General features: G+C 47.5%; 1 protein-coding gene across 9 annotated transcripts in view; it reads right to left on the minus strand.

Annotated features, from left to right (window-relative positions):
• The window catches only part of LOC144782717 (uncharacterized), a 163,076-nt gene extending 151,489 nt beyond the window's left edge, over window positions 1-11,587 (minus strand). For 4 of the 9 annotated variants that reach the window (XM_078662039.1, XM_078662046.1, XM_078662045.1 and 1 more), the window contains exon 1: window positions 10,755-10,926. In XM_078662039.1, the coding sequence (XP_078518165.1) occupies window positions 10,755-10,816 (62 nt within the window). In that variant the 5' untranslated portion in view covers window positions 10,817-10,926. Of the gene's footprint in view, window positions 1-10,567; window positions 10,589-10,684; window positions 10,723-10,754; window positions 10,930-11,199; window positions 11,219-11,484 lie in introns of those variants that run through there. The other 5 variants (XM_078662040.1, XM_078662044.1, XM_078662042.1 and 2 more) reach the window with 5 other exon arrangements.
• Window positions 11,588-14,922: the final 3,335 nt, after the last annotated feature.

The following is a 14,922-nucleotide window of genomic DNA, read 5'->3' on the forward strand; positions in this document are numbered from 1 at the left end:
CCATCTCTAGGACAGCTTCACTGGTACCGTTCCAGCCACTCCTGTTCCCTGGTGCACCTTTCTCTCTTCACCTTCATTTACTAACAGACGATGTGCCCATTATCCCACAATCCCACTCCTTTAGCAACATTATACATTCTTGTACCTTCACCGTTCATTTATATGCCAAAAATTGTCTCCATCTGAACGTTGACTCACAAACTCCAATGCAAAATCTCCAACTGTCCTATGTAAGCATACCCTACATGACTGTTCACTCATACTCATTAAAAACTGAAGTTTGTAAGGTTCTTGGCACTCTCCCAGATCTAAACCGTGAATCGGCCCGACACCCTTTTCCTATACAAGAAATTTGGGATGTTTTACTGTAAGGCGATGTGAGACCTCACCATTTCCAACAGCTCACCATAAGAAGAATCGACGAACATTTTAAGCTTTAAGTTGCAAATTCCTTAATCAATGTGTTTATGTACGCAATAACCTGCTGAAGGGATTACCCAAACATGAATTTGCTTGTTCTCACAACATTTTGCCAAACCAGAAAGGTACACACCAGACTACAGAGAAACCATGTTGGATGGTAATCAGCCAAGAACAAGGTGCATTGGAAGTTCCTAGCCATACTTTACAAAGCTATTGGGTGCTCAGCTACTACCCAACTCCCTCAACTATTGTGAAAATCACACCACTGCTTGATCTCTACGGTTGGCCAACCAACATCTCCTCATTCTGAAATGGTCACACACAATGTGCCACTTCACAGTGTAGACCATTTCAGCAACTCCCATTAACTCTCACAAACACACAGAAGATTTGCCATTTCCTTACGAGAATTATGAAGCTTAACTGACTCCATCTTGCTTAGACCACATGGTTGCATCAGCAGTACATGAACATGATTTGGAATTAACAAATAGAGACTGTAGATGATATTTTGCAGAGTTCAAATCTTTGTGCTGTGAGAATTGTAGGGAGGACATTACAAGGTTCCAGACCCAGGCTGGCAGATACATTTCAAAGTCAGAACAATGGTGTAAAGAAGTCTTATTTGATGCATCAGGATGAGCTGTTACGTACTGCTAATGAACACTTACGGTTCTCTTTTTGTGAACTGAACTGTTTGTTAAAATGCCATTGCTAGAGAAGGGTGGATCTGATTGTGTTTAGCGATAAGGTGCTATACATTGCTAGAGCCACTGAGCGTAAGATGTCATTCAGGCGAGTAAAACTTTGCACTCAAAGGATAATCCGGCTATCAAGATTTACTTAAAAATTGGGTACTGACAATACCATCATCCAACTACCTTTGTGTTGTTTCATCCAGCTGCAACTCAAATTTTTTATCAGATCTCAGCTATGTACCATGTCTCTTTGAATTGCTAGGCTGCCCCAGGAGGAAGGCATCATTACGCCAAGATGCTTCTGTTTCTGACCCAGGAGGATGTGAGGCCTGAGGCCCACGTCCCTGACCCAAGAGGGTGTGAGGCCCGAGGCCCACGTCCCTGACCCAAGAGGGTGTGAGGCCCGAGGCCCACGTCCCTGACCCAAGAGGGTGTGAGGCCCGAGGCCCACGTCCCTGACCCAAGAGGGTGTGAGGCCCGAGGCCCACGTCCCTGACCCAAGAGGGTGTGAGGCCAGAGGCACACGTCCCTGACCCAAGAGGGAATGATGCCAGAGGCACACGTCCCTGACCCAAGAGAACATGAGGCTGGAGACACGCGTCCCTGATCCAAGAGAATATGAGGCCAGAGGTTTCCACATCTATTGAGCTACCAACAGGACTGTTTTGTTGACTGTACTAAAGGATTTCCAGGTCCTGTGGCTCACTGGGTCAACTCATTAGATTGTAATGACGTCCTTGACCCAGGCAGACAGCAGGATCTGCAAAAGCAAGAGATGTGGGTATTATCTCACAAGCAGAGTTGATGGGCACCAGTAGATCTTCAGATTTGGGAGGCTGTCAATACAGGAGTCAGATGAGATGAGCATTGTTATAAACATATTTGAGGACCTTCATTACACCTACAAATAGGAATGTGGGGGGGGGGGTTATTACAATAGGGAGTCGGGACAGCGTTATATCCGAAGAATTGGAAACTGTATTATTATATCGGTTGGCTGGAGGGCGTATTATTAAACGGAGATTTGGGGTTACTAATTATACTAAAGTAAGAGGCACTTTGAGATGTGGAGAACCAATAAAAAAAGAAAAAGATGGATACATTTAATGGTCCAGAAGAAAGAAAGAGAAAATAGCGCATGTTTATACTAGGAGAGTGCAGAGCAGCATTAGATCATGAGCTTTGATGGCCATTGTTGCAGTGAGTAGAAGGGTGTTCGTAGTGTTACAGAAGGTGACTAACTGGAATGGCATTGTTACAGAAGGAGACTGTGGATAGAATTGCCTTGTTACAGAAGAATACTGTAGCTAGAAGGACCTTGTTACATACCTAAACTGACAAGTATGGTAATATTACAGAAAGAGACTGGCTAGAAAAGCGTTATTGAAGAACAGAGACTGCTTCTAAGAGCATGGTTACATTAGGCAGCTAGGACTAGAAGAGCAGTATTACAGAAGAACTCTTTGGAGGATCGCCATCGTGAAGTGGTCGAGGGGCTTGCGTGTCTCAGTGACCTGGAAAGCTATGATGAAAGAAGCTTATTCTCCTGGCATGGTCACCCAAACCAGACAGGTCAATGGGTAGAGACCAGACAAAGCGTGACCCACTGTCCTCCAGGTTGGGCACAAGATTAACAACGGTGTACCATATGAAGTATTGGTTACGGAAAAAGCTGCAAGAACCACTAAATCTTCTGCGCATGAGCGTCTTCCAGAATCTCTGCATGAGGCATGTATGGCACAGGTAAGCTGGCTCAACAAGTAACATCTGAGATATGGGGCTGCAATCTACACATCCGGGGGGAGGGAGGGGGAACAAGTAGGTGGACCAGATCTGGCAGAATGAAAACCACCACAAGAGAGATGGTACAGTACTCAGGATGGGACGGTGACCAACATCAGGAAGGAGTAGCCATCATCCTGAGCAATGGGACAAAGAAATGCCTATGAGTGGAAGACAGTCAACATTACACTCATGACAGCCAGGTTGAAAGGAAGACACAGAAAATCTCTGAGCCAGCTACAGACACAATCAGCAATTAATGGGAACAGGTCTCTTCAATCAATGAGACAAGCAGTGAAGCATGCCTGGTGACCAAAACAAGGAAGTGGAAAGAATAGATTAGACAAGACATGTGGCAAGCTGTTGAAGACAGGAGGGCAGCAAAAAGAAAGATTCATGAAGGCCAAATCTGAGAGGCTGCAGGAGAAGTACAACCAACAGTACATGGAAGCAAACAGAGCAGTTGAATGAATGAGAGGAGCAGGGAAGCAGGTGTGCATGGATAACATTGCCAGCCAAGCAGAGGAGGACGTGGGGGGGAGGGGGAGAAGGTCTTCATGAAGGTCTTCAGGATCACAAAGATAGTCATTGATAAATCTTGTGCAACATACACCACCACCCACGTAGAGAAGCAAGGCAGACTATTTACAACTGAGAAAAAGCAGGAAGCATGAGTGGTCGAGCACTTCCAAAACATCTTGAACAAACTAGTACCAACAAGCAATGCGGACATTCCAGAAGCAGAGACACTCTAATGTGAACACCACAGAAAGAGGAAATAGTCAATAGCATCCGATCTCTCAAGAATGGAAAAGATCTTGACCAAGACAACCTACATGCAGAAATGTTCAAAGCAGACTCTGAAACAACAGCTAAGATCCCCCTACAACTGTTGACATTGATTTTAGAGCGAAAGAAAGCACCACCCAACTATAACCAAAGGATCATCATCAAGATTCTAAAGAAGAGAGCATTAACAAACTAACAACTAGCCAGGAATAACCCTTCTGCCAATCCCGAATAAAAACCATAGTGAAACACATTATACAGTGCATTTCTGAGGCCATGGACAAGGAGTTAAGAAAAGAACATGCTGGGTTCTGAAAGGGCAGAGAGTGTGTTGATCAGATTCTTAGTGGAATAGAATGGAGTTCCCCAATGGGTAAGGATAGACAGCAGGAATGGGGATGAACAACACAGAAATAGAAACAAAACCCTGCCGTCACTGTTGAATGAAGGTCCTACTAAAGGATCCTATATTATTAGTATAATCAAAGCCACACAAAATATTCAGCACCTGAACACATTGATTTTTTCATTTTTAGTCATTTCTATTCTCATAGTAATTTATTTTTTCCAACAATTCTTTAAAAAAGTGCAAATTCATTTACACACATTGAAACCCACATAAATTTCATAGCATGTGGTGGTCATTACTATAGAAAGAAGTCCCATACACACGACATTCATTAATTAAAAATAAATAACTATGAGAATAGAAATGACTAAAAATGAAAATGAATATAGAATCCTTTAGTAGGACCTTCATTCAACAGTGACGGCAGGGTTTTGTTTCTATTTCTGTGTTGATCAGATTCTTACTCTACGCAGCATCACAAAGCAGTGCAAAGAGGGGCAGAGACAACTATACAACAACTTCATTCATTTTGAAAAACTCTTTGACGGTATCCACATCTTCGCAGGACATCCAGTGTGTGCTGCTTACATGGCCTGGTAGAACATCATGGGCCATTGTTAATGTTTACTCGCGACCAGTTGCCGCGCCCAATGAATCCCCCACCTTAGATGAATTGTCTTCCTTCCTAGGTCAATTGTTAGGTGACCACAAGATAGTGATGGGAGGGGACTTTAACTGCCACTTCGAACCCCTAGAAGGACTAAAGGAGGGTGTTCTTACCGCTGAGGATGATTATTGGGGAGTCCCTCCCCCGTCTTCACCTCACCCCAAAGCTTGGTCCCCGCTGGCAGTACAACTCACGTCCCTTACCTTGAACTTCGCATTGAGGGCATGCAATGGGCGTACCCCATCTGATACCCCCTCGCTGTGTACTTTCAATAGAAGGGACCATGAGTCAAGGCTGGATTACATTCTAATAGATATCACTATGTGGCCCAAAGTTCTCGACTTCAGGGTGTTACAAAGGTCAGATAGTGACCATAATGCTCTCCAATTGGAGATCCAGCATCCCGTTCCCCCAGCAGGGTCGCCTGCTGCCGCCTGCGGTGATGATCAGGGAGACATGCTTCTCTCTACAAATAGGCGCCGTGTTAAATGGGGAAAGCTGCTCAACACAGAAGACGCCATAAACAAGTTATATGGCCTAGCACTCCCCAGGTTCAAGGAGGTGGATGCTCTCATAAATCAATCAAGACCCCCGGATTATAATGAGAGATTAGCCAGCATTCACCAGGAACTAGTGAGGGACCTTGCAGAGGTTTTCCATCCGGTGGTACAATCACGAAGGAAAAAGACTCGTACCCCTACTTGGTACACCTCCTCTTGTAGGAAAATTAAATCCGAGCTAATCGCTACCATCAAGGAGGGCTCTGATAAGGGTAAGGTTGTAGACCTCAGGAGGGAGTATAAAGCAGCATTGGCCAATGCAAGGGTAGAGTGGGATTGGAATCACTGGCATGACTTGTCTGAAGCCTTAAAAGCTAAAGATTCCAGGACATTTTGGGCCCTGGTAAACAACGGGACGGGGGAACTTAAACCAGCAGTTGAACCTAACATCGCCCCCTCTGTCTGGGAGGCCCATTTTGGGGCACTTTACCAAGATACTATTCTATGGCCCGATGGAGTGGTGGTTGAGCCCCCCGGTGCCTCGGATGTGGCCCTGGAGTTTTCCCTAGGTGAGGTGGTGACTGCATTGGAGCGCCTAGCGTTGGGAAAGGCCCCGGGGCTGGACAAGCTACCGGGAGATCTCTTCAGACACCACCCTGACATTTGGGGTCCGTACCTTCTTATCCTTTTTAATGCCATCTTAGAAGGCATGGCGGTCCCCTGTTCTTGGCTGGGAGCAGAGATTGTGCCGATATATAAGAAAGGGTCTCCTATGCTCCCGGCCAATTACAGGCCGATTAGCCTGATAGATGTTCCCCAAAAGCTCTTTGCGCGCCTCATCCTAAACCATCTGTTAGACTGGGTGGAGGACAACGATATCATGAGCCCCCTGCAGGCTGGCTTTAGAAAAAACACGTCGACCATGGACCAGATTTTCCGCCTCGTCGTCCTTTACTGGAAGACGGTGAGGCTAGAGGGGGGAAGGCTGTACATGGTCTTCGTGGATTTGAGGTCAGCCTTTGACCTAGTCCCGCGCAGGAAACTTTGGGAGGTCTTGGAAAAGTTGGGAGTACCCCCCCAGCTACTTAGCATTATAACTAGGCTGCATGAGAACAACTATGCGCAGGTCAGGTGCGGGAGGGATGGCAACCTTTCGCCCAGGTTCCCCGTCCGTCGAGGGGTGAGGCAGGGCTGTGTCCTGGCACCGACCCTGTTCTGTCTCTTCATCAATAACGTTATACTACATCTAGATAACGTTAAGGACAATGACGCCCCATATTTGGCAGGCAGGAGGGTTCCGGCAATTATGTTTGCCGATGATACCCTCCTGCTTTCCAAATCTCCTATGGGGATCCAGAGGATCCTGAACGGATTTGGTCTCTTCTGTCGACAGCACGGGTTGGAGGTGAACACAGAGAAGACTAAGTTTATGATTTTTAATCCACCAAACAAAGCCAGACCCAATCCCACCATGGGTACTGTTAGCCTCGAGAGGGTTTCTACCTTTATATATCTGGGGGTAACATTGTAGGAAAACCTATCATGGGACCGTCAGATAGCTAGATCAAGGGTCAAACTGTCCCAACTCTCGGGTGCAATTCTGAAGGTGGTAAATACTTCCACCTTCAAGCCCATAAGCCCGGCCCTTGAAACTTATAGGACCCAAGCTAAGGCAGCGGCCATGTATGGCAGTGAGCTATGGGGGTATAAAGCAGGTAAAGACTTGGCAAGAGTGGAAAACAGCTTTTTAAGGCGCCTACTAGGTCTTCCACAAGGCACGCCACTCCTGCCACTGAGATTAGACATGGGTCTCCCCTCTATTGCTGAGGAGCTTGTGTCAAAGCCAGTGAAGTTTTGGCACAGGCTCTGGTCCACAAACGAACTACACCATTACAGGCAGGACCTTATCCATGTCATGAGCCTGAACCGCAATAGTAAAATCCCCTGGCTTGCTTTCGTAAAAAACGAACTGCTCACTATGAACCTGTCGGAGCTATGGTAAGATCCCGCGCGAGGTTGCCAAAGGATCTCACGCAAAGCTTTGACCCAAATCTACAAAGACAGGAGCCTTTCACTTTTGATGAATGCTCAAAATAGCGGCACCCTTACTGCGCGATTTCTGGAATCCAAAAATTCTTATGTATTTGAACCTTTTATGGATTTTATTTTTACTATCCTGGCGAGGAAATTGTTTGTACAATGGAGGCTAGGTACACTCCCTACCAAAACTTTTACTTGTAAATGGACCAAGGGGGGTGACAAAATGTGTCCATGTTGTAACATCTATGAGGAAGATGACCTCCACATCATGTTTGTATGCTCTGCCTACTATAGACCCAGAAAATATTGGATAGCGCCGCTCTGTAGAAACCTGGGGTTTAGGAAGTATACACAGGCATTCAGAGTAATGAAAACTAGCACTTCGGGTCACATTGTGTTCGCCTTATCCAAATTTCTAATGGCAGTATGGCTAATCAGAAAGAAAACAGCCCTCTGAACCATGGTACTGTCATGTCACTCCCTATTCCTCGCTGGATGAGAAGAGACTTTTACATATTGTACTTTTCAAAAAAAAATAATTGTATTTTAAATGTATGTATTGTGTTTTGTACTGCATCTTTTATGGTCTATATGGCCGAAATAAAGAATTTTGGATTGGATTGGTATCCACCATGACAGCCCATGGAGTATACTGAGAGACTATTGCAGACCGAAGCTGATTGTTCTCCTCATCAAGCTTCTAGGATAATTTTACCAGCAAGGTGGGAGATAGAAAGTATAGCTTTGAAATCAAGACAAGTATGAGACAAGGTTACGTTATGTCAATGTTACTCTTTAACTTAATTAACTGGGTGATGCAACACACAACTGAAGACCAAGTCAGAGGCATTAGATAGACCGTATTCTCCATACTGGAGGACCATGACTGTATGGATGAGCTAGCCTTGCTCTCTCACACACACACCAGCATGCAGGAAATGACATCTCGCCTCAAAATCTATGCACACTGGGCCTGAAGATCAACATGAAGAAACTGGAAAGTCATGCCACTCAACATCCAAAACCCTTCACCAATCAAAGTGGATGGAGAGGTCCTCACCATGACTGAAAAAATCACCTACCAAGACAGTGCTATCAGTCATGATAGAGGGGAAGGCAGTGACATTAAGAGCCAGGAATGCAGTCACAATGTTGAACAATGTGTGGAGGGCATGTCAGTATAGCAAAAAAAACAAGCTGAGGTTTTACCAAAGATGCATTGTATCCACACTCTTGTATGGATCAGAATGCAGGTGGATGACAGGAAGTGACATCATCAAACTGTCAGCCTTCCACAACAGTAAGCTGATAATAAGTGTGTGCATTTTCTGGCCATGAACCATCTCCATTCAGTAACTGCTCACCCAGGGCTTTAAGTGGGATGAAAATACTTGGGTGTGGCTGATATAATTAAGGGCATGGCTTAAAACATGTATGCTAAAAATCTGTGCTCAGCATAATGTGCCACCCGACTGGTATGTTGCTGCTTCAGTTATTGCCTCCACATATATTATACAACAAGTAACATACCTACAACAAGCCAGGACTATTAGCTTTGTCAAAGGTTGTTAGTTGCATAAGATAAATATACTACATGCATACAACTATGGCTTTGTTGTACATAATATTGAAAATGCTTTAGTTCTTGTGCGAGAGGTTGTGGCCTAATGGCTAGAGCTGCCAACTTTGGAGCTGAGGAAGCAGGTTTGAGTCTCAGCGTTGGCTCAGCATCCTGTGTTTCAGGTCACATCACTTAATCTCCTGTTCCTACCAAAAAATAAATGAATAGGTCTTTGTTGGTGCTCATGTAAAACACTAAACTAAGAGTTTTGTAATGCAGAACTGCAAAAAAAAAGCTACATCAAAAGTAGTGAACTGCTGCAGAGTTAAGACTTTTTTTTTTTTGCCCAATCTTAGAGTGAGGCCGAAATTGGTGTGCGCGATAGGGACCCGTCTTGGCAGCTGCTTTTAAAAACTGCTGGTGCTGAGCCCCGGCAGGACTCGGCCCACTTAAAGCCCTGTGCTCACCAGATGCAAGCATGGACAACATCATTGTTAACTAAAGGATGGATAGGGCATGCCATCAGAAGACGACAAGACTTCATGACAACAACAGCTCTCTACTGGACCCCGAAGTCAAACAGAAAAGATGCAGGACAAAGACAACCTAGAGGTGAACTGTGGGAACAGAACTGAAAACTCTGCAGCACAGCCGGGGCACCTTGCCCACGACAGACAGAAGTGGAGGTTCCCCGTCGCTGCCCTACATGCCAAGCGGCATAGCGGGCAGTAAGTATTACATGACGAAATTGTGACTAGAACTGCACTGTTAACTAAACTGACTGGGGGTAGAAGGGGCCTTGTAACAGAAGGAATTGTGACTAGAGGGGCCTTGTTACATAAGGTGACTGTGGCCTGAACATCCTTGTTTATGCAGGAGACTGGCTAGAAGGGCATTGCTACAGGAGACAGGCCATTGTTACATTGCAAGAGAAGGCTGTGGTGTGGCTTGAAGGGCATCGATACAGAAGGGGCCTGAAGCCGCATTGTTACATCAGGTAACTGGAGACTGCGACCGCAACGGCACGCCAAAAACTGGAGAGGGCCTTTGTTGCACCAAGAGACGTTATGGCATCGTTGACCTGTAATGCAACATTACTTCGGGTCGGATCTGGCGGGACATCGTAAAAGCACCAAATGTGGGCCATTGTTAGTACACCAGCTGATGGGCGCATAATCAATCAGAACAGGCGGCGGGAAGGCACACTATAACCAAGGGGCACTTCACACCAGGAGACGATGAGGCCTCACAAGAGAACTGGGAGAAAGAGAGTCTTCAACACAAAGAGATTGGGGAAGGCATTATTACAGTAGGGAATAGATCACTGCAGGGAGGTGGGAGCCCTGCTAGCCCAGGAGATGGTTATGGTGCTAAACAGCATTGCGCCAAAAGAGGTGGGGTAATTATGCCAGGAAATGGGGGGGGGGGCAGCCATTATTAAAACGATGGCGATGGTCAACGACCTTAAAGCAAAGGTTTGAGGGGTTCGCATTATGCCAGGAAACGGGAAGCACCACTACTGCAGTGGATGGGGGAGCGGCACCATTTTCACCAGGAGATACGAGCATCCTTGCTCCAGGAGATTGGATTGGGGACACACATAAAACGAGGCGCGAGCTTCAGAGGGCGCCACTACACTCAACCTACCATTACACCAGAAGATAGGGGTCAGCGGGAGAGATCATTACACCAGGCAGGGGCTTAACACAGCCCCCAGCATCTCCCGCGGTGCGGGCGAGCTGCAGGGGGTCCACTCACCACCGTACTCAGGCCTGAGCGCTCCGGATTAAATCCGGAGCGGGGCCCCTCCGTGTACATTGCAAGGGAGGGGGGGCTTAAACTTTCGTTCCGCCACTGACACCTGGAGACGTTTACCCTCTCAGTACCACCTTCTCCATCCTCTCCAGGTGCAAGGGCAGGCCCCTGCCCGCGGCTCATTACTAACCTCAGCAGCTGCCGGGGCGGCTCCTCCACTGACCAAAGCGTGAAGAACTCCAGCCGGGTCATGGCACCGATCGCAAGTTTTTCAAATGTTGCAGGTGTAAGCAGTAATTAGCATATCCTGTTACCTCACAGGAAGTAACATCTGACGACCTTCGACCCCGATTACATCATAAGATACATTCTCCTATCACTTCGATTCAAAATACCTTCAACACCACGGGAGCTGTCAATTTGTAGCATCTCATTTAGCTGCTTTTCGGTCCGTTATTTATGCTTTGGCACTAAGAACCTAGGATTCCGGGGTGTGCACTTCAAAAGGGAAAAGTGAAAGTACAAGTCCTAGCAGAGCTGTTGGTTGAAAAACCAGACCTCACTCGCAAAGCTCCTTGCCACTTCAAACGTTATGTTAATGGAGGTAAATGCCCTTAACAAATAACTGAAGTTACCTCTGTCGGTGCGTAAATAGCTTACCCGGTCCAGGGGTTAGCTTTGCATTCTGGGATATGTAGTGTCTTTTTGATTATAGACAAACAGGCCTGAAAGTTCCATATTGCAATACAAAAATCTGGACTGGGCGAGCTAATCACACATGGACCTCTGAAGCCTGAGAGCTTTGCCTGTCTAATGAGGATGACGTGAACTCTCTTCGAAAGGGTAACCGCCCTCCTGTATCACCAAGTCGAGCTGTATTATCGCATCTGCAAAATGTAATCAATTACGTCTAACTATACCACTCTACATGACTCCTCCTCATGAAATTCTCCTTGTACAGGCTTGACACTTCAGCCAACATCACTTTCTATTATGCGACTTGTAGTTTCGCTGTTAAATGGGTGGGCCTACGAGTACGACCCCCAGCAAACTAAGAGCTCTTATATAAAAAAAAAACCTTTAAAAAACCCAATGGCTGAAAGCGACCCTCGTCAGACCTGGGCAGTTGGCATTTCTGTGAACATGTTTATCCAAAATACTCGAGTGGACAACAAGCCCCTAAAGATGTCCTGGCGTATATATTCTTAACAGGCAAGGCCGCGCTCCCAAATGTAGTGCGTCTGAAATTACCTTCAGATACGTGAAAAATGTTGAGGCTATTAACTTTGGTCCTTAACGAAACTCCCGCTACATGCATTGTAGTGCTAAAAAATATGCTTCACGATAGTTCGCTAGACTAACTCGTAAAACGCTGGGATTGCCATGCATCTCTGTTTTGGCAGAGCACCATGATTCCAGTCCTGGGCGTTCCTTATATTAATCGTAACCATCAGGTGCGCTTGACTAATTGGAACAATTGAAGTAAACACAGACTACAACTCCCAGAATGCAATGACTCGGTAAGTGGCAGACCAGGACTGGAAACGTTGTGATATGGCGACCCTAAGTACAGTAATTCCGCATATTGGTATAAATAGACCGCATTAAGCTCCAAGGAATAATGAGCCCAAAATGCAGGTCATGGGTACAATTGTCTCCGAAGAAATCAGGTTGAAAAATTATCCCATCTAGTCGTGTGTTGTATCTTAGGGCTTGTATTTTTCTGCTAATACTAGAATGCTAAGGCCTGGACGAGCTAACATTTGAAAATGGCGAGAGACGTCTGGATACGGTGCAGGAAATAATATGTCTGACAAAGTGCCAGGATGACTTGCATCAATGTTGGGTACATTACCAAGAGAACATGGTTTGAGGATACACCGCGACGATCAACCGTGCCATATGTGCATCGCAATGAGAACATTCTTGCCACAAACAATGCATTCTCCCAGGGATATTAGCATAATAACATTTCACAAAGATGTAGGTACAAGGAAAATGTGTCTCAAGTCCAGTGACTAAATGAATAGGCCACAGGTCTAATCAATAAATGAGGCGAACATTATAAGGATTTTGCAAGTCACCAAGGAGTTCCATACCCATATAGAGGAACAAGGCCAAAGGCCCAGTCCCTTTATAAGATTATGGAACTCCAAGGTGGCGGCAATATACTAAATCATGTAAGCCACAGGATACTTTATACCATTTAATACATGGACACGTTGTCACCTTTCCCACAAACCACTTAAAGCCGTGGTGTACAGCTCTTTCATATGAAAGAGCGAGCATGTTGTCAAACATGAAGAATGAAAATAAAACCTCTAGTGCAAAATTAACCACATCAAAACATTGTTAGATATTTGTTGCAAACAGATATTAGAAACAATTTTCAATACAAATCAGTTAAAAATAAAGCTGCAGTAGCTCAGAATTGTAGAGACATGCAGAAAGATTCTAGTTCCTGTCTATTTAAGGAGTCCACAAAATAAACACATTCTCTCTGCTTGTTATTGTAAGCTATTAAAATAGTGGAGAAGAAAGAAAAGCAATGCTCCATTTGTTGCTTTAAACAGCTGTTTTAATTATGCTCCTTGACTTGACCTGCCTTTCACCCGGGCTGCTGGCTTGGGCAGCAGGCATTATGACGTCAGAACTCAACTGTAATAACATTAAAATATTCGAGTTCTGACATCTTTGCTTTATAACCGGCGACTTGGTGGATCACATGTCTCCGATTATAAAGAAATTAGTGACTGCCGTTTATACAGTGATTACAGAATCCTATGTATTATATTCACATATTGTGTCATGTTACATTACATTAAGGGCGTGGCTTCGGCACCACCGGGCATGGACGTGTGAGCTCCGAGCTCCGTGTCGGCCTCGGCATTTCTCCTGACCTGTGACACCCTCGGCGGCGTCGGAGCCCTCAGCGGGGGCCCTCGGAGCCGTAGGGTGCCTGCGACCAGATTGAGCCCCGATCCAGACGACGGGGGCCACCGACGCGACGATTGAGGCTGCCGCCTTGAGGGAGGCCCGGCCATTTTGCCTACGGCCTACGCGAGGCCTGGCGTCCCCGGCCTTGCGTGACTCTGACCCTGCCGGACGTGGAAAGGGGCCCGGCAGAGGCGCTGTTGCTGAGTGCGAGGGCTGCCGTACTGAGGCGGTGAGCGGCGCCTGGAGACAGCGCTGATCGGAGCAGCCCCGGGGCCGCATCGGCAGGGGCGGTGATCGGAGGTACGCCTTAACCTCCACTGGGGGCCCCGAGGAGTAACTTTGATGGCGGCCTTGTCGTGCTGACGCGGCGGGGGCTCCCTGTGGCTGCGGGGGCATCAGAGACCTGACATTGTGCGGATTCCCCGCATCCCCCTCCGGCGCTTGCTCCCTCACACCTTGACCTGGGGAGAGCTAGCCTCGTCGGCGGGCGAGAGCGAGCCCAGGATTTTATACCGACTCCCTGCCCTGCAGCTTTGTGGCCTGATCGCGTCCTTGGGGGGCTACTGCAAGGAAGACCCCCTGGAGTACCTACCCGGCCCCCGGATTGGACTGCCCTGGCGCCGCGGGGCGCTGTATTCTGCTGGGGGTACGCGCCCTGAGAGGTGGGCTGTGGCATATTTTGAGTGGCGGCTTGAGCGGTGAGGGCTGCACCTGTGGGAGTCACTTCTCGGTGGTGAAGGAGGCCGCCGTGGAGGGACAGGTGCAGGCGGGGCAGAGGGCGCCCAACTTCTGGCGGTCCCGGCGGAGTGGCCGGGTGGAGCACTATCCCTAGCAGGCAGTGGCTGGTGAGGGACCCCCAATCGGTGCACGACACCTAAAGCACTACCAACGTGGTGAGGCCGGGCGGAGGGGGCCACGGACAACGGACATCGGGGAGACCCGCCGGCGCACCCCTGGCGCTGCTGGTGGTGCAGGACTGGGAGCACCTGGCCTTGGGCTTTCACGTGGGGCTGCTGACTCTGAGATTGGGCCATGGGGAAACCGCGGCGCACCCCGGAGGAAACGCAGACGGACCCCGTTGATGACTTGCACGACCCTCAGGACCAGAACCCGGCTGGAGGCCATGCGGTGGGACTACAGCAACAGCAAATGGACCAAATTCTTAAGGCCATAGCGGACACAAAAGAGTCGTTGCACCACGACATAACGCAAGTCTCAGCCAGCCTTGGATTGTTGCGGGCTGACCACGGCAAGCTAGCGGATCGCGTCAAGAGCACAGAAATCGCGATTGCAACGCTGGAACCTGCGCAAAAGGCGACGGATGCATCGCTGAGTGACCTATCACGTAGAGTGCAATTGCTGGAACGAAGGGCCGAAGACGCGGAAGGGCGCAACAGACGCAACAACATAAGGGTGGTGGG

This window comes from Lissotriton helveticus, chromosome 9, assembly GCF_964261635.1.
Source record: "Lissotriton helveticus chromosome 9, aLisHel1.1, whole genome shotgun sequence".
Classification (NCBI taxonomy): Eukaryota; Metazoa; Chordata; class Amphibia; order Caudata; family Salamandridae; genus Lissotriton; species Lissotriton helveticus.